The 19,672-nt window shown below is 39.0% G+C and overlaps 1 protein-coding gene across 5 annotated transcripts in view; it reads right to left on the bottom strand.

Annotated features, from left to right (window-relative positions):
* Positions 1 to 6,721: 6,721 nt before the first annotated feature.
* The window catches only part of LOC120857742 (RAB3A interacting protein), a 67,492-nt gene continuing 54,541 nt past the window's right edge, over positions 6,722 to 19,672 (bottom strand). For 4 of the 5 annotated variants that reach the window (XM_040233448.1, XM_040233451.1, XM_040233450.1 and 1 more), the window contains 5 exons: positions 17,405 to 17,533; positions 15,838 to 15,950; positions 11,332 to 11,431; positions 11,177 to 11,246; positions 6,722 to 7,076 (listed from right to left, as the gene is read on the bottom strand). In XM_040233448.1, the coding sequence (XP_040089382.1) occupies positions 6,994 to 7,076; positions 11,177 to 11,246; positions 11,332 to 11,431; positions 15,838 to 15,950; positions 17,405 to 17,533 (495 nt within the window). In that variant the 3' untranslated portion in view covers positions 6,722 to 6,993. Of the gene's footprint in view, positions 7,077 to 11,176; positions 11,247 to 11,331; positions 11,432 to 15,606; positions 15,728 to 15,837; positions 15,951 to 17,404; positions 17,534 to 19,672 lie in introns of all 5 variants that reach the window. The other variant, XR_005719728.1, reaches the window with a different exon arrangement.

Genomic DNA, 19,672 nt, shown 5'->3' with positions numbered 1-19,672 from the left:
CAGGGGGTCTTCCCGACCCAGAGAACAAACCCTTGTTTCTTACGTCTCCTGCATTGGCAGGCGGGTTCTTTACCACTGTGCTGTGTGCTGTAATTAGTTCACTCAGTCGTGTCTGACTCTTTGCAACTCCATGGACTTTAACAGGCCAGGCTTCTCTGTCCATGGGGATTCTCTGGGCAAGTACACTGGAGTGGGTTGCACGGGGTCTTCCCAACCCTGGGAATGAACCCAGGTCTCCCACATTGCAGGTGGATTCTTTACCATCTCAGCCACCAGAGAACCACCTAAAACATGTAGCCTATGGCTAAATCTAGACTCCAAAGCAAGCTCCCAGCCAAGTTTTCTGAAGGCCATTGGAAATTAAGTCAGCACACTGCATCCTCCACCAAATGATGATTCAGGATTCTAGGCAACAGTTCACCCAGAGACTTGACATAGTCAGCAGAGAGTAATGAGTGATAGGAAACACATCAGGTTTCATTTCACAAGCTGAGAGACAAAGGTTAGACTTGGAGTCCTAAGCTCAATTATAGGACCAGGCAGATAAGTGAGTAAAATGGGTCAAAATAAGCAAAAACAACCATGCAAGCATATTGATAACCGACGACTGACCCTTAGCCGTGGTGTCCAGGAGACAATTATGGGTGGTGGGTCAGAGGGCAAACCAGAGAGGACACACCCTCAGGGTGGAGCTGCCAGCAGGTGGAGGCACTCAGCCTCCTTCACGTGCTGCCTCTCAAGAATGTGCACTCAGGGTTCTTGAAACGGTCAACTTGAAAAGAGGAGCTGGGAACGCAGTTTTAAATCACATTTGTAAATGTTGCAAATAATCTGTTTAGAAACAAAACAATAAACCAGACACTGTCAAAGACAACACATGTGAAGGAAGGAAGTGAAGTCACTCTGTCATATCCGACTCTTTGCGACCCCATGGACTGTACCAGGCTCCATCCACGAGATTTTCCAGGCAAGAGTGCTGGAGTGGGTTGCCATTTCCTTCTCTAAGGGATCTTCCTGACCCAGGGATCGAACCCGGGTCTCCAGCATTGCAGGCAGGCGCTTTACTGTCTGAGCCACAGGGAAGCCCTTGATAGTGCATGTGTGAAAGCACAATTCAGCCTTCAGGTGGCAACGTCTGGGCTGGAGGCTAAATCATAACCAACAGGGTTTGAGGAAAGCCTCAAAAGAATTAAGAAGAAAGATTTTGGAAGGGCTAGAAAATATATCTCTATTGATGAATGAGCAGACAGCTGAGCACAATACAACTGATAGCAACTGGAATTCAAGTGGAAGTTTCTCCCTCACAGTGAATAATAAATATTACCTATATTTTGCCTCAATTCTGAGCTTTACTTCTCCAATTGTCTAAGATTTTCCAGTTCTACTAGGCATCCCATCTTGCACACATTTGATAGAGATTCAGTATCTTGAGCAGCAATCTAATGTAGCTGTCCCTTGGATTTATTAACATTTCCTAAGAACACCAATAGATAAATGATCAGAGTTGAGCTGCTGTGGTTAAATCTGGGCATGTGGTGATGGGAAACTTGTCTCTCTTAAGACTGTCCTTGGTGAATGACCCCAGAGCTTGTTATACAGAGTGAAGTAAGTCAGAAAAACAAATATTGTATATTAATGTATATATATGGAATCTAGAAAAATGGTACTGATGAACCTCTTTGCAGGGGCAGAAATAGAGACACAGACATAGAGAACAGACATATGTACACAGCCGAGGTGGGACTAAATGAGAGAGAGTATTGAAATATATGCATTACCATATGTAAAATAGATAGCTGGTGGGAAGTTGCTGTGTAACACAGGAAGCTCACCTTGGTGCTCTGTGACAACCTAGAAGGGTGAGATGGGGGGAAGTGGGAGGGAGGTACAAGGAGGGAGCATAAGGAGGGATCCCTAAGTCCACATTCTTGAGTGGCAGCATGTGTTGTTGTGCTGTGCTCAGCTGTCTGACTCTTTGAGGCCTCATGGACTGAGGCCCATCGGGTTCCTCTGTCCATCGGATTTCCCAGGCAAGGATCTGGAATGGGTTGCCATTCCTTCTCCAGGGGATCCTCCTGACCCAGGGATCGAACCCTCGTCTCTCACATCTCCTGCGTTGGCAGGTGGGTTCTTCACCACTGAGCCACCAGAGAAACCCCAAATGTATTTTTTAAAAGTCTGTCCCATAGCTCCAGAGTTCTTGTATTCATACCAGTCCTCCTCTTGAAGTCAGAGTGTTCGTGGGCTTGTACTTCTGGGACAGATGCCTGTGGCAAGTGTTTCTATTCTTTAACAAGCTTGCTCCTTTTTTTTTTTTTTTTTTCATTTTAAAGATTCATGAATTGTTTTCAACCTGATTTTTATTGTTTTTTTCTCTGTTAACAATAACCACTGTGGAAACTTGATGATTTCCTATTGAGTTTGGATTTATTTTTCTAAGAATCCATGAAAGGACATTTTGATTTTTGTTTTTAAAATGATCGTGTCAGCTGCTGTCAGGAATTATAGAGGGACAGGAGTGGAAGCCAGGACACCAAAGAAGAGATTATTGCACGAATTCAGGTGAAAGATGATGATGGCTTGGACAGAGTGGAAATAGTGAACACTGAGAGGAGTGGATGTTGCCAGGATATGTTTCTGAGACTTGGTGGGACTTGCTGACGGATTGGATTGAGGTAGTGGTAACAGAAAAGGAGAAATCAAGACCTAGATTGTTGCTTAAGCAGCTGGGAAGTGTTAAGCCATGTTAGATTTGAGATGCCCATTTGAAATCCAAGTGGAGTGGCTGAGTAGGCAAATGGATACAAGAGTCTGGAGCAAGGAAAGGGATAACGCCAGGCCTGGGGATGCAGTTATGAGCAATGGTTATATAAAGTTTTTAAAACCATGAGCCTAAATGAGATGATCCAAAGAACATTCAGATAAGGAGAAACGGGCCCAGCACAAAAATCTGAGGATTCCAGTATTTAAAAGCTGAGTTGAAAAAGGGCCAGCTAGAGCCTGACCAGAGCTGTCACAGAAAACTCCCAATTTCTAACCACGACTTACAGAGATCTGCATGGTCTGACTGTCCACTCCTCCACTTCTCTCACCGCTCTTCCTACCACCAACCGCACACTAGCTCTCGCCATTTTTTCATTTCTTCCTCAGGGGTTAACACCAGCTTTAAAACACTCTCCCTACTCTCTTCCCCTCTCAAGACTGATCTCCTCACAGCCCCACCTAAAAATGCCAAGTCCTAAACGTGGCCTTTCCACACCACCTAATATGAAGTGGTTATCCATTCCCTCTAGCCATTATCCCACTTTAATCATAGGGGACATGTCCAACCTTTGAACATTTGTCTTTTTGTCCATTTCTTACTACTGAAAACTCTATGAGAACTGAGACCTTGTCTGTCTTGCTCACTGCTGTACCTGCCACACCTACAGCAGCTTCTGATACATACAAGATTCTCAGAGATGTGTGGATGAATGAATGAACAAATGTGTGGAGGAATTCTCTTTCTAGCAGTTCTACACCCAATTATAGACACTACTAGGTCTTTGTCCACATAACAAAGACAAGAAAATCAGCTATTAAGATGTATGGCATCCCATGAGGAAAATAAAAAATCATTTTCTAGCACAAATTCATACTGCTTTGGACTCTGGTTTTTAAATTAATTTTTATTGGAGTATAGTTGCTTTACAACATCGTATTAGTTTCTACTGTACAGAAACATGAATCAGCTCTCTTTGTTTTAAATGTTGTATCATATGGGGGGAAAATCTATGTAAGGAAAAATCCAATGAAAATCTTTGTAAATAAAAGCTGAACAAAATCAGACCCATTTTAGACTCTGAAGCAAAAACACACAGGATTCACAAGGTGGTGGTGGTGGAAGTGGGTAAGTAGGTGGTTGCAAGTTCTTTTCAGGATGGAACAAAATCTTTATTATTTCAGTGTAGATGTTTAGTTAAAGGCTGTGGGCTGTTAGAGCTGGGAGAAATCTGGACCACACCCGATCCAGCTTTACAGAGGAGGCCAGAGAGGAGTGGCCACCTGCCTAACTTTCCAGTTTTTGTGGACCCAAGCCTGGACCAGAATGTAGGTCTTCTGAGCAACTCCCAATCCAGAGTTCTCTTCACTGAGCTAGGCTCTCTCCCCAGCTCTGAACTTACTTATCAAAAAAATCTTTTTTCAGAATTGGTAATCAGGGCAATTAAATTCTGGGTAGAAATACTCTCATGAACCTAAGTCATTCAGCACCCTAATCGTCCCTCTCCTCTGCCTTTTATTCCAATTAGCTCCTCTGTAGTCAGTCTTCTTCCAGGCATTTCCTCTCCCTGTCGTAGTAACTCAGGGCTCAGCGCCATATTTCTCTGACTTCCAAGTATCCCCAAAGCTCTCATGGCTAACTACACCCAAACTTATCTCCTGATCTGACCTTACCACTGAATTTAGACTTGTATATCCAGTATAGGCTTCCCCGGTGGCTCAGTAGTAAAGAACCTGTCTGCAACACAGGAGACGTGGGTTTGATCCCTGGGTCAGATTATCTTCTAGAGAAGGAAATGGCAACCTACTCTAATATTCCTGCCTGGGAAATCCCATGGACAGAGGAGCCTGGCGAGCTACAGTTCATGGGGTTGCAGAGTCAGACATGACTCGGCAACTAAAATAACAGCGTCCAATACCTACTTATTTCCACTTTTAGTGTCTGTAGTGACATACACCTTTTCATTCCCATTATGGGTTATTTGGCATTTTCTCTCTTTTTTTCTTCAGGATAACTTGCTAGAAATTTGTCTGTTTTGTTCATCTTTTCAAAGACTCAATGGCTTTGATAATCCTCTACTGCATTCTATTTCTGTTCTTATCTCTTTCATCCTATTCTTGTATAGTTTCTTTAACAGGACACCTAGCTCATTCTTAAAATGTAAGTAAAGATTTAAAGCTACAAACTTTTCCTTGAAGCCTTTCTCTGCATCATTGTAGGTTCTGATATTATTAGTTAGCTCTTAGTATTTTTAAATTTCTATCATTTCTATTTTCTCATTAAGTCTTCTCAGTGCACTAAATTTTTAGCTTTATCTAGAACCTCTATTTGTAATAATGCTTTTGTCTTAATGACATGTTTTGTCTGTATAATCACACTAGCTTTCTTTTTGTATTTTCCTGATTACATTTTCCCATTCTTTTATTCTAACTTTTCCATGTCCTTATGTTTTGTTTAGTATCATATATTTTAATCCAATTTATCTTATTAGTGGGTTTATCTCATCTTACCTTTTATTTCCATATCATACTATTTGGTTTTCTGCTTGGTCTTTTTTTTTGGCCTTTCACTTTTAACTGATAACTCCATCTTTCATCTAACAAGATGAGAACTTTAATATATTCTCATATTCTTTGGTCATCTCCCATTCTGACTGTGTTGACACTGTAAAGAATTTCAGTTCTAAATTGTTATGAATATACTTGAAATTTAATATTTCTCTTTACCTTTATTTTTTAATTCTTTTTAAGTTATCAATAAGCTATCACTTTTCCTCTCAAATCTCAAGCATCTCCTGGATTTGTTTCTCTTTTTAGTATTTTCTTCAAAAGTGTTTTTAATTTGCATCTTTGGGTGGAAAAATCTTCTGAAGCTTCAAAAGTCTGAGAGTATGTTTATTATGTCCTCACATTAGAGTAACTATCAAGACATGAAATTCTAGTTTCAAATTTCATTTTCAATTTCATATTCTTGAGCTGGAAATAGTAATCTCCAAACACAATTAATTAAACTATGCTAACATCCTAAAATCGAAACCTTACAGTGATTAAGGTTTGTAGAATATTTAAGTAAAAAAAAAAGTCCACTTTTTGTTTCAGAAATGTATATATGTAGAAAATATCTGAAAATCTATTCTTCAAAAATATGGAGTGGCTTTCACTAGATGGAGACACTAAAGTAGTTTCTTGTTTCTTTTTGCTTTTCTGTACTTACTATATGCAGGAGATGTAAGAGATGCATGCTTGATCCTTGGGTCAGGAACACCCCCTGGAGGAGGGCAAGGAAACTCCAGTACTCTTGCCTGGAGAACTCCATGGACAGAGGAGCCTGGTAGACTATGGTCCATGGAGTCACAAGGAGTCAGACACGACTAAAGTGACTTAGCATGCATGCATGCATCATGAAATGATCTACTCTTAGTTTCTCCATACAATTTCTGTTTTATAATTTGAAATTTATAAATCAAGAAGTTCTATGATCAATCCTTTGCAGGTATCACTCTTTCAATCCACATTCCTTACAACTCCCTGGAGGACACATCATATTATCTTTATGTCCTTTCAATGATTACTAAGTGCTCAACGAATATAAAGTATAGATACATTACATCAAGATGCCAAAAGAATGCATCTCTAGGATAAAAGTGACTGTCTTCTACCTGATATATTTAAATTAATCACCACAATAATGGGATTCTTTAAATTAGAACCGAATGATTAAAACAGATAACTTTCTGTTCAGAAGAAGTCTTTCTTTAAATAAAGTCTTTTCTTTTAATCCTAATATATAAAACAGACAAAAATAGAGTTACTCTAGTGGGCGTAGGGGGAGGAAGGCGATCCTGTCCACTTAACCTTCTTCCTTGTCCTTCATAGGCTACTGCACAGTTTGAAAATTACAGTTCAAATTCAACTGACCCTATGCACCATGTCAGAGCTAGAAAAGAAAGCAAAAACACACTCAATTTAACGTTTATTTATTTAGCTATTTTTTGCAACTATAAATTACAATCACTAGTACACCTGTAATTCTTCATAGTGTGTTCAACTAAAGAATGAGCAAACACAGCATAGGTCAGTTTAAAAAGAAATCACAGTACTTCTTAGTATAATCTGCAAAAGAGGGAAAAAGTCTTGGACCCGCTCCTTGGAAATAAATATCAAGTAACCGTAAAAATATTCAGCCATTTTCCAAGTCTTCAGGGAGGTTCATGGATAGACCCAGGCAGAACATCAGAGTTCCTCTTTGAAATAGCCCAGCTTTGCCAATGACATCTCTTTTCTCAACTGCATAACTTCCCAAAACATTTGATCAACTACACAAAGAGAAAAGAGGGACACATAAATCATAAAACATCATCTTAATTATTTTTGTTTCAATGAAAATTTAGGTAGCTGAAATGCCAACTGGACATTTCTAATGATGTACCTAATGCTTAACATCCTATCACTGTTTCACACTAACTTTTCCACGTACTTCTGAGCATCTCAGTTTTATTAATAAATATATTTACTGATTTTGTGATCACAATTTGTTAGATATTATCAATGAATACCATTTTAGTCCAAAAGAAGGTAGACATTTCAGTGTCCTGAGTAACTGGCAATGTTGCTGCCTTCTTGAGTAACTATTCTCAATGCTCGATTGTACAAGAGTTATCTCACTTACGGATCTTCTTGCTCTAATTTGCTATATCTTCGCCATTTTTCACTTTTCATTAAAACTTACAGAGTAAATAGGAAAAAAGGAAAACATGAGACAGTCCGGAGAACTTAATAACATTCTTTGTAATGACAAGGAAAGATTCTGTATACGGCTCAATTAGAAATAAAAATAAATTCAGAGGATAAGCTGTAAATTTCTATTATCTCTGCTTCTGTAGGTCCCCTCTATTAAGTGGGGAAAAGTTGGCTCTGTTTTAGATTATAAAAGGTCTCCCTCTGACATATGATCAGATTAGACTGATTTAGATTAGTGGTTCTTAATCAGGGAGATTCTGCTCCCCAGTGTGCATATGGCAATGGAAATGTTTTTCATTATTCACACCTAGTGAGTAAAGCCCAGGGATGCTACTAAAACATCCTACAATGCACAGGACAGCCTCTCTCAATAAAGAATTATCTGGCTTAAAACAGTAATAGTACTAAGGCTGAGAAACCCTGCTTTACATTTAGCTGCCTTAAATCCTTTTCGGCACAAGGCACAGATAATAAACAGAATGTAAAATCAATAATAATTTACTACAAACCCACTCAATATAAATGTGTACTAAAGACTGTGAAATAAAGGAGTAAGAGAAGCCAGAGAAGACATCACTTTTCATCACTGTCAAATCCCGCCCCCCCGACTTATGACCCTTTCTTCCTATTTTCATAAAGTAGAGTACTTTTCATGCATCCCTATAAAAACTCTTTTTTAACAAGGAGAAAAAATACACTTGACAACTTGGCACAAGTCATCTGTTCTTAAGCTTAAGTAGTATTACCTACCAACAGATAATTTTAAAGATTTCCATTTTATTAAAGTCAGAAAAAGTCAGTTCAGTCGCTCAGTTGTGTCCAATTCTCTACGACCCCATGGACTAGAGCATGCCAGGCTTCCCTGTCCATCACCAACTCCTGGAGCTTGCTCAGACTCATGTCCATCGAATCGGTGATGCCATCCAACCATCTCATCCTCTGTCGTCCCCTTCTCCTCTTGCCTTCAATCTTGCCCAGAATCAGGGTCTTCTAATGAGTCAGTTCTTCAAATCAGGTGGCCAAAGTATTGGAGTTTCAGCTTCAACATCAGTCCTTCCAATGAACATTCAGGACTGATTTCTTTTAGGATTGACTGGTCGGATCTCCTTGCAGTCCAAAGGACTCTCAAGAGTCTTCTCCAACACCACAGTTCAAAAGCATCAATTCTTCAGTGCTCAGCTTTCTTTATACTCCAACTCTCACATCCATACATAACTACTGGAAAAACCATAGCTTTGACTAGATGGACCTTTGTCAGTAAAGTAATGTCTCTGCTTTTTAATATGCTGTCTAGGTTGGTCATGGCTTTTCTTCCAAGGAGCAAGCACCTTTTAAATTAATGGCTGCAATCACCATCCACAGTGATTCTGGAGCTCCCCAAAATAAAGTGTGTCACTGGTTCCACTGTTTCCCCATCTATACGCCATGAAGTGATGGGACTGCCAGGATCTTAGTTTTTTGAATGTTGAGTTTTAAGCCAAATTTTTCACTCTCCTCTTTCACCTTCAACAAGAGGCTCTTGAGCTCTTCTTCGCTTTCTGCCATAAGGGTGGTGTCATCTGTGTGTCTGAGGTTTATTGATATTTCTCCCAGCAATCTTGACTCCAGCTTGATTCCAACTGAATGCTTCATTCAGCCTGGCATTTTGCATGATGTACTCTGCATATAAGTTAAATAAGCAGGGTGATAATACACAGCCTTGATGTACAACTTTTCCAATTTGGAAGCAAGTCTGTTGTTCCATGTCCAGTTCTAACTGTTGCTTCTTGACGTGCATACAGATTTCTCAGGAGGCAGGTAAGGTGCTCTGGTATTCCCATCTCATGAAGAATTTTCCACAGGTTGTGATTCACACAGTCAAAGGTTTTGGCATAGTCAATAAAGCAGAAATAGCTGTTTTTCTGGAACTCTCTTCCTTTCTCAATGATCCAGTGGATGTTGACAATTTGATCTCTGGTTCCTCTGCCTTTTCTAAATACAGCTTGACAATCTGGAAGTTCATGGTCATGTACTGTTGAAGCCTAGCTTGGAGAATTTTGCTAGCATGTGAGATGAGTGCAATTGTGCGGTAGTTTGAGCATTCTTTGGCATTGCCTTTCTTTGGGATTGGAATGAAAACTGACCTTTTCCAGTCCTGTGGCCACTGCTGAGTTTTCCGAATTTGCTGGCATATTGAGTGCTGCACTTTAACAGCATCATTTTTAGGATTTGAAATAGCTCAACTAGAATGCCATCACTTCTATTAGCTTTGTTCGTAGTGATGCTTCCCTAAGGCCCACTTGACTTCGCATTTTTATCAAAGTCATAAAAAGTACTATACAGTTTAAAGACTGCTTGTATGTTCTGCAGCCTTTTTAAATTCAATATTGATTAGAGACAGGTTTCATCTCTATTCTTTTAGACATTAAAACCTAATTACCAAAAAAAAAACCCAAAACCTCTAATTACATGTGATTATAAACAAATGACTGTTTTCAATATACCAGAGTTTGAAAATGCTAAACTAAGTTTTTACCAACACAACTAATTGTTCGAAAGGATTAACATTCACTGGTTTACATTACTAAAACACAGTAGGCTTTTACCAGTTTTTCAGTATAAGAAAATTTTCAGTGTCTGGAAAAAGATAAACAAGATAATTCTCCACAGCTTCAAATACAAAATTGGTATGGACTTGTCCCTAGCTCAGTATCTGCTATTTCTGTTTTAAAACAACCATATGCAAGGAGATCCAACCAGTCCATTCTGAAGGAGATCAGCCCTGGGATTTCTTTGGAAGGAATGATGCTAAAGCTCAAACTCCAGTACTTTGGCCACCTCATGCGAAGAGCTGACTCATTGGAAAAGACTCTGATGCCGGGAGGGATTGGGGGCATGAGGAGAAGGGGACGACAGAGGATGAAATGGCTGGATGGCATCACCGACTTGATGGACATGAGTTTGAGTGGACTCCGGGAGTTGGTAATGGACAGGGAGGCCTGGATTGCTGCAATTCATGGGGTCGCAAAGAGTTGGACACGACTGAGCGACTGAACTGAAGTGATGTATTAAAAAATATATATTTTGGAGCTGTCAGGTCATGTTAGTTTCTATGGCTGGTATTTAAGACATCTGACTATAAAACCATAACTAATCATGAAAGACTACAATTAAAAACGCTGCCACCCTGGCACTAGGTTAGCTCTCTGGATATATCATCTACACGTTTCTGTTGAGGTTGAAGACAGTGATCTTTACTCCACTCGGAATTACCCTCACAACTACTTTATTAACTCACAGGTGAAAGGAGAAAATACAGAAAAAGCTTAGTGCCTTGTGGGCTCCACTAATTAAAATAAGCCTGACCACATTTAGAGCTTGCTCAGTTTTATTTCTTAAGGAGTACGTTCAACAGGCTTTATCTTCCTCTCACTTTTACCATCTGGTTTATCATATATTCCTTAAATGTTAAAACTGATCCTGCTTCAAATTCAAGAGTAAAATGTGGCAAATCTAAGGATTAAATACAATATGTTTTAAAAGATGCTTTTGTTCCCAAATTCTTCACACATTTTATTACACCTATTAAAGAGATTCAATATAAATGTACCAATAATGTTTATTTGAGCATTACTATTATGTCCCATACTTTTTACGAAACTTTCATGCAAATATTTTATAATGAATTGACACTCACCATCTTGCTGTTTCACAAGTCCCTGCTGAATGTACCGAATGTATGTGAAAAAGTTACAGACAGAAGTGATCTGGGCCAAAAAGAAAAGAATGTTAACCAGTGAAATGTTTCATGTCAAAGAGAGCTTTATTAAAATTCATGGTTATGTTACTTACCCTGTATCTGCAAAAAGGAGAAATATAGTAGTAGTTGCTTGAGTCCCCTAGTTTAATTCTGTGTTTACAGGACTTGCTCTGACCTGTGAGAGCACATTTTCTGTAAAATAAGGATAAATTTTAGTTTTAAAAAGTTAAAAGCATTTTGCCCCTACCTTCTGAACAAGTTGCACATTTATTCAGACAACATATATTTGACAACCTACCCTGTATCAGGCACTCTGTGAAGATGAGAAAGACAAAAACCCTACCCTCTAGGGCTTACATTCTAGTAGAAGTTTACAGGCATAGCATTCAGTATGGTTGTAGAAATAAAAGCTAGATGTTTTAATATATGTCCTTGCTCAGTCACTTTAGTCGTGTCTGACTCTCTGCAACCCCATGGACCACGGCCTGCCAGGATCCCCTGTCCAAGGGATTCTCCAGGCAAGAATTATGGAGTGGGTTGCCATTTCCTTCTTCAGTGATAAAGTATGAAGTGAGTGAAGAAGTCGCTCAGTCGTATCCAATTCTTTGCGACCCCATGAACTGTAGCCTACCAGGCTCCTCTGTCCATGGGATTTTTGAGGCAAGAGTACTGGAGTGGGTTGCCATTTCCTTTTCCAATATATGTCCTAACCAGGAACAAAGTTACAAATAAGTAATCAGCTGCAGGGCAGGCCACAGCTTTCTACTGGGACTTCAATTTCTGTCTTAGTTGAAAAAAACTTAAAAGTGACTGTTCAAGTCTCAAAACATGCTACTGATAGCCTGCAGGACAACAGTTTCCAGATGGGATACTTCTTGGTGTGTTGGGTTGGTGTATATGCATCTAATGTGGTACCTAGGCCTGAGAAATACAAAGGAATAAGATACCTTACAAATACACTGCATCTTAACAATTATAATTACACCAAGAGTACATACTACATTTAGACATACCGACCTTCCTCTTTGCATACTACAACATGTATGAGGGTTTTCAGGCTACAATAGGATGGAAGCCTCTTGAGAGCAGGGAATGTACTGTATTCATCTTTAAATGCCTGACAATAAGTATCTGCCTGGCAGAGAGCAGACATTCAGTGGTTGCTGGTTAAGTGACAGGCCACCTGTCACTCTACTTGCTCAACAAGATCAGGTTGGACTCACACAAGCCCAGCTGTCACCCTGCTAAATTAGAAGCTTGACTAAAGACAGCTACCACTCCTTGTCAATGCAAACTTAGTGTAGCTCTAAAGTAAAATAAAGTGGCCAATAGCATTTTATAGGACATTATAAGTTATAAAGAAAAATGTATTAACTAGACATTGAATTTTCAGCTATACTTACGAGAAATATGAAATGAATGTGGCTCCATATTAAGCAAACACACAACAAATGGTTACTTAAAAGAGAATAATTTTGGCCATTCAAATCACAAAAGAATTCTTACCTTTTGAAAGAGATTTCACCTCACTGTTCCTTTATTAGAAAATGCCTTTAATGATCTATAATAATATTTAAAAGCACTACTACTAGCTTGAGGAGGATGGACAATCAAGAAATTTAAGGCACAAGTGTTAAAAGTCCTTGGAACTATACTATTTTAAGTATAATTTACACAAGAGAAAAAAGTACCATCAAACTGATAAAAATCACCTTTACACTGCTCTTCTGGAAGCAGACATATATCTGTTTGTCTACTATTTTTCTAACTTTCAAATGACTCAGGTAAAACAGTTTTAAGTATCAACTTTTAAAATAATAAAGTGTTTAAGTTATCTCATTTCTGAAGCTAATATATTTTTATTTGAGCTAGAATTCAACGCTAAGTCTTCTGACCTCTAATTCCAATTAAAAAAAACATACATACTACACTACCTCAGTATCTCAGTAGCTCTAGTCCCAAGATTTCAAATCCCTGCTTGCCATTTTCACTCAAGAATGTCAACGTGTCTAAGTCCGCACCTATCATCTTGTAAACCAGAGCCCTATTAACTTCCCAAAGCTCACATCCCCCATCCGGTCACCTCTAACTCCTTTCTTTACACATCTTTCCTCCCCATACACTCATCATCCTTTGAACGCAGTTTCCTTGGTCCCTTCTTCAGCCTTTGTTATCCAAATTCCACTCATGCTTCTAAAACCCAGATCAAACCAAAGCCCCTCCAATAATTGTTCTGATCACCACTAATGGAGTGACTTTGCTTTCCACAAAATTCCCAGAGCACTATGCCATTCACTTAGTGACTGTCTTGACAATCTCATCCACAAGAGTCTTAGCCGGGGCCATACTTCACGTTTCATTTTAGGAAAAAAAAAAAAAAGGGACACCATTCTCCTTTGGTTTTCTCCACACAATATGCACTGCAAACATCTTGGCTTCTGGCCCCATTTCCACAAGCACAACAATACCCTTAACTCTGTTAATTGTTCCCTAAATAGCTCAGTTGGTAAAGAATCCACCTGCAATGCAGACCCCCTTTGATTCCTGGGTTGGGAAGATCCGCTGGAGAAGGGACAGGCTACCCACTCCAGAATTCTTGGGCTTCCCTTGTGGCTCAGCTGGTAAAGAATCCACCTGTGATGCAGGAGACCTGGATTTGATCCCTGGGTTGGAAAGATCCCCTGGAGAAGGGAAAGGCTACCCACTAGACTATCCTGGCCTGGAGAATTCCATGGAGCAGTCCATGGGGTCACAAAGAGGTGGACATGATTGAGTGACTTTCACTTTCATTCAGTATAATTATTTTACTAAAATATTGTAAAAATCTACTTTAACTGAGATTTCATTTGATGATATTGCACATTTAATATGTGGGATGGATACAATGCAATCATAAATTTAAAATCCTACAATAAAAACTGCTATTTGTAAAATAAGGTATAACACAGAACTTAGAAGTACAAAAACTGCTATCATTAACAATCAGGATAAAAATACCCAGGAGTTTGTTGATGCGTAGAATTTAGAAATGTAAACCTCTTCCCCAAAATTCAGAGGCCACCATACTACAAGTGTGGCATGGGGAGCATAAAACAGGACACAACTCTAGGTGGACAGACTTGTGGCTCACGAACAAACACAGGACTAAAAAAATAAGTTCCCCAAATACCAACACTGACTGATCCTGCTGAGAGTGCAATGTGCATAACAGGAAACAGGAAGAACGACACAGCTCCCACATCTGGTTTTAACAGACCTAGCAGTTAATCTCTCAATGGCACCCCCACTCCAGTACTCTTGCCTGGAAAATCCCATGGACGGAGGAGCCTGGTGGGTTGCAGTCCATGGGTTCGCTGAGTCAGACATGACTGAGCGACTTCACTTTCACTTTTCACTTTGATACAATAGAGAAGGCAATGGCAACCCACTCCAGTGTTCTTGCCTGGAGAATCCCAGGGACGGGGGAGCCTGGCAGGCTGCCCTCTATGGGATCGCACAGAGTCGGACACGACTGAAGCGACTTAGCAGCAGTGGCAGCAGCAGTTAATCTCAACCAGCCGCTGCTTCTTTTGCCTTCAAACAGCCTGCCTGACAGGATTCAGTTGTTGCTAGCGAGGAGCTCTTTTGGGCCTCCCAGGTGGCACTAGTGGTAAAGAACCTGCCTGCCAATGCAGGAGACATAAGAGATGTGGGTTTGATCCCTGCGTGGGGAAGATCCCCTGGATGAGGTATGACAACACACTCCAGTATTCCTGCCTGGAGAATCCCATGGACAGAGGAGCCTGGCAGGCTATGGTCCATGGGGTAGCACAGAATCGGACACAACTGAGCGACTTAGCATGCACGCACATGAGCTCTCCTAGGCTCTTCAGTCCCCTTATACTGATCTAGTTTTTAACCAACTAAGCAGCTTCCCCAAAATCTTTCAAAGTCACCTTTTAAACAGCTGTGCCAAAGGTTTTAGGTACTGCTGGTTTCAATCTTTTCCAGAACTGGTTGGAAAAAGGCTTGTTCTGCTATGAAATGTGGAGTCACCCCTGAAGGTACACAACTGTCAAATATTCTTACACATGACAACAGAAATGTTTCCTTACCAAAGTGAGAAAGCTTTACAATGAGAGTACTGAAGGAGAGGACTAGCCAAGTCTTTTGGTGCCCTGTTTTCATGCTTGGCAAGACCTGGTCTAATTCACTGTCTTTTCAAATTATTTTTGACAGCAAACTTCAAGAAGAAATATTTTATACAAAAAGCCCAGAACATGAAAAGTATACCCCCCCAAAAAAATCTGCTCATGACCCATTAAAGAGATTTCATAATCAGGTAATGGATTACAATATGTGGTTTACAAAAAAAAAGTTTCTGACACCTGATCTACCTGGATCCCACGTACAGGTCTGTAATTAAAGAGCTCTCCACTGACGATACATCTGAAATCCCCACACTGCCTGCGTGTTGGTCTCTGGGCTGCACAGACTCTAAACAGAAAACTGACGAGAGATTTAACCATATTTAAAACCAGAAAAAATTAAAGTAACTGCAACACATAAAATTTTTAAAACTCAGTATTCTTCCACAAGACATGATTTTGAAAACATACTTTGGTCCTCCGCATTCAACTGCAGATGCTTTCACGAATCGAACAGGCTGTAATCCCACTGGTTCAATGCTTAAAGTGTTGTTCTCCACAGCCTCCAGAACAGCTGAAGCCAACTTCACAGAACACAAAAAATATTAGATGCTGACAGGAAAATGGAAAATTCTAGTTCACAGTAAACTGATGTTTAAAAATTATTTTTCCCCAAGTTCCCCTAGATTTGCCTTAGCTAATGAAAAAGAAAGAAACCACATAAGCTTGGTTTGAATTCTTTTATAACTCCGAAATTGTTATGAAAAGTGATTCAGTTACAGCTAAATAACTTTTCTCATTTTCTGGAAGGAAATTAAAGACATTAATTCCAGATCACCCCTTATCCAGAATTAACATCCACTATTAAAGTCACTTCAAAATGAATATCCTAATGCTTGATTTTGCCAAATTTATGCATTATTTTTAATACTAGTCATCAAAACAGAGCAATATATATTAAACAGAGCTATATATTTAATGATCTCATATTTATGTGCACAAGAGTATACAAAAAAATTAAATGAATTATCAAATATTAAATGCCCAGATACAGACGGTAGTAACTGATAAACAACTGATGAAATGGGCAAACTACTTTATTCTGGCAAGATTACTTATACGTAGCAATCTACCTAAAATTAGGGCCAGAGCCATAATGACTAACAGCTATATATCAAAAGCATTTTATTCTTCCTCTTAACTTCTCCTTACAAGTAGTGTTGTAATTAAATTCTCTAAAGACTCTTAGGATTAACTTTCTTAAAACACTTATTGACTGGATATTTGTAGACAAACCTTCTGTATGTAAGAACAAATTAAAATTATGACCTTACATTTGCACAGCGTTTTAAGGTTTTCTGTCTACTTGAAAGTGTCAAAATGTTAGTCACACAGTCATGTCCGACTCTTTGAAGCTCCATGGACTGTAGCCCACCAGGTTCCTCTGTCCATGGAGTTCTCCAGGCAAGAATACTGGAGTGGGTAGCCTTCCCTTTTCTAAGGGATCTTCCCAACCCAGGGATAGAACCTGGGTCTCCTATACTGCAGGCAGATGCTTTACCGTCTGAGCCACCAGGGAAGTTTTTCTATCTACTTAATTGACTTCATTTTGTCTTAACAACCCTGAGACATAGGCAAGGAAGGCATTTTTCCCCATTTTAATGATGAAGGAACTAAACAGGAGTTTTAGAATCACATATGGATAAATCAAACAAACAGCTTGAAGTACACAGAAATGCCTTTACACTGACTCTTGGACTAAAAGTTAAGAAATAAGCCCTACCCCCTTAACATATTTAATACTTCACTCCAGTGCAAAACATACTGCAGTGTGAGTGATCCTCTGCTCAAATAAGGAAGAAGGTTCAGTAAGTGAATGCCAAGAAATTATTATGACCCTAATATGGAATGGAGAAAATGGTAAAACACGACATTTTATAAATTATCTAGGTAAGAGATAGTAAAATATGTAACATGTCTAAGTAAAAGGTATAGGAACAACTCTAATGCATTTCTATTAAAGTTTTTTAAAAATTACCTCACTTTTTGAGAAGGTTAAACAAGGAAAGATATCTTCCTGATAGACTTTGTCTAAGAAAGGACAGGTTCTGTCCATTGTGGGCTCATCCTTCCAAGATCTGAATTCATTATACAGGGATAAGTCAGCCTGACAAAAGAAAATATAAAATAACTTTTAAAAAAGTACAAACAGAAAATCACTTTATAAAACCAAAACCTAATTAATGTATTACCAAAAAACAAATATTCTTTATTTAAAATAACAATTGAACCATTCTTGATTAGTTATAATACAGGATAGCAATTTTTAAATTGAAGTATAGCTGATTTACAATATTGTTTGTTTCAGGTATATAGCAAAGTGATTCAATTAAACATTTTTTTTCAAATTCTTTCCATCATAGATTATTATAAGGTATTGAATATAGTTCCCTGTTGTTTTAGCTGCTAAGTCATGTCCAACTCTTTAGTAACCCCCTGGAGTGTAGCTTGCCAGCTCCTCTGTCCAAGAGATTTTCCCAGGCAAGAATACTGGAGTGGATTGCCATTTCCTTCTCCAGGGGATCTTCCCCACCCAGGGACTGAACCTGTCTCTCCTGCACTCGCAGGCAAGATCTTCCCCAATGAGCCACCAGGGAAGCCCATGGTTCCCTGTACTATACAGTAAATTCTTGGCTTATTTTATATACAGTGGTATATATCTGTTAATCTCATACTTCTAACTTATTCCTCTCTCAGCCTTTCCCCTTTGGCAAACGTAAGATCCCTTTCTATGTCTGTGAGTCTGTTTCTGTTCCGTAAATAAATTCATTTGTACCTTTTTTAGGATTTCACATATAAGTGATCATATTTGTGTTTTTCTTTCTGACGTCTTCAAAGAGTATGATACTCTCTAGGTCCATTTATGTTGCTACAAATGGCAATATTTCATTCTTTTTAAAAAACAATCTAAACTCCCAAATAACTAGGGGGTGCTTTTCAATGTAATCACTACAGTGTCAAAGATCACTACCATTATCTACCCACCAAAAAAAATGTAACACTAATGTTGGAGTTCTTCTTAAGACACAGGTGCACACTGTTCTCAATACAAAAATCTTCTGAAAACAAACAATTTGGAGCCAAGTTAATTAAAACAAGTGTTTAAGTAAATAGAGGCTGACCAAATTGTGAAATCTATTTTGGGGTCAAAAGTGACACCAACTGTTCAGCTATTTAAGGCATTTCCAGAATTTTCAAAATTTTTACTCTACAAGCTGCAAAACTAAAAGCAGCACACACACACAGCCTCCTAAATTGACTATCTCAAATATATAACATTCATTTAGATTTTTTTGCCATTTCAACATCTAGTATCTACCATCTGAATTACCAATAATCCAGCTGGCACTGGCCTTCCTATTCACTCTTCCAGTTGTCTCTTCTCTTTCCTTCCAATTTAATAATTTTTCACAAGTATTCTTCTCTTTGGATTCCCCCAGCCCAGCTAAATACTGCCCATCAGCATATAAAGATCCACCCAGCCCCCAGCCACCCAAACACAGAGCAATGTCCCTCATCCACCCGCAACTTTAAGCCACTCTAGTCCAGAAGCACTAGATACCCTGTAAAGGAAACACTGACTGCATCTACGGCCTCCAGGACAGCTCAATCAGATGTGCATGTAGTCTATGTGAAAGTAACGAAAGACCGGCTGTACCCCAGCTTTCCTAGAGACTTTCCTTTAAGGTGTATAATGGCAATCTCAATGTGAGTTTTTTTCATCCCAATCCATAAATTCCTTGAATCAAAGCTAAAGGCAAAAGGATAAAAATATTAGCAGATAAGTAATACATTTTCAAATTAATTTTCTTTGTAAAGTCTACCCTTTGATGGAAATAAAACCCAAAGTGGGTAAGTAGTGTTCTGAGAAAAGATTCCAGTTGAAAGGCAATAATTTAAACTACTTATTAAGAGCAGACTCTGTCAGGAACTACAGTAATAAGCACTTCACAAACATTTAATCCTCAAAGCTGGGCAAGATAAATATTATAACCTCCATTTATAGATAAGAAAACTAGAGTTTAGAGAGATAAAATAACTTGACCAAGGTTACCAAGCAAGAAACCAGTAAAAGTTCACATTTGAGTGACTTGATCTCAAAGCCTTGCCTAACTGTGTGTTCAGGCATGCACCTGTGTCCTGACTGCTTTCAGAAGATACACTGTAAAGTCATGACTGAATGCCCCCATCACATTTTCTACAGAAACATAGACATAGCCCATTTTCTGTCCAACTGTTATATCTA

Source organism: Oryx dammah, unplaced genomic scaffold (assembly GCF_014754425.2).
Source record: "Oryx dammah isolate SB20612 unplaced genomic scaffold, SCBI_Odam_1.1 HiC_scaffold_29, whole genome shotgun sequence".
Classification (NCBI taxonomy): Eukaryota; Metazoa; Chordata; class Mammalia; order Artiodactyla; family Bovidae; genus Oryx; species Oryx dammah.
Note: the sequence above shows the minus strand (reverse complement) of the source record. Positions and strands in the feature narration are given on the sequence as shown.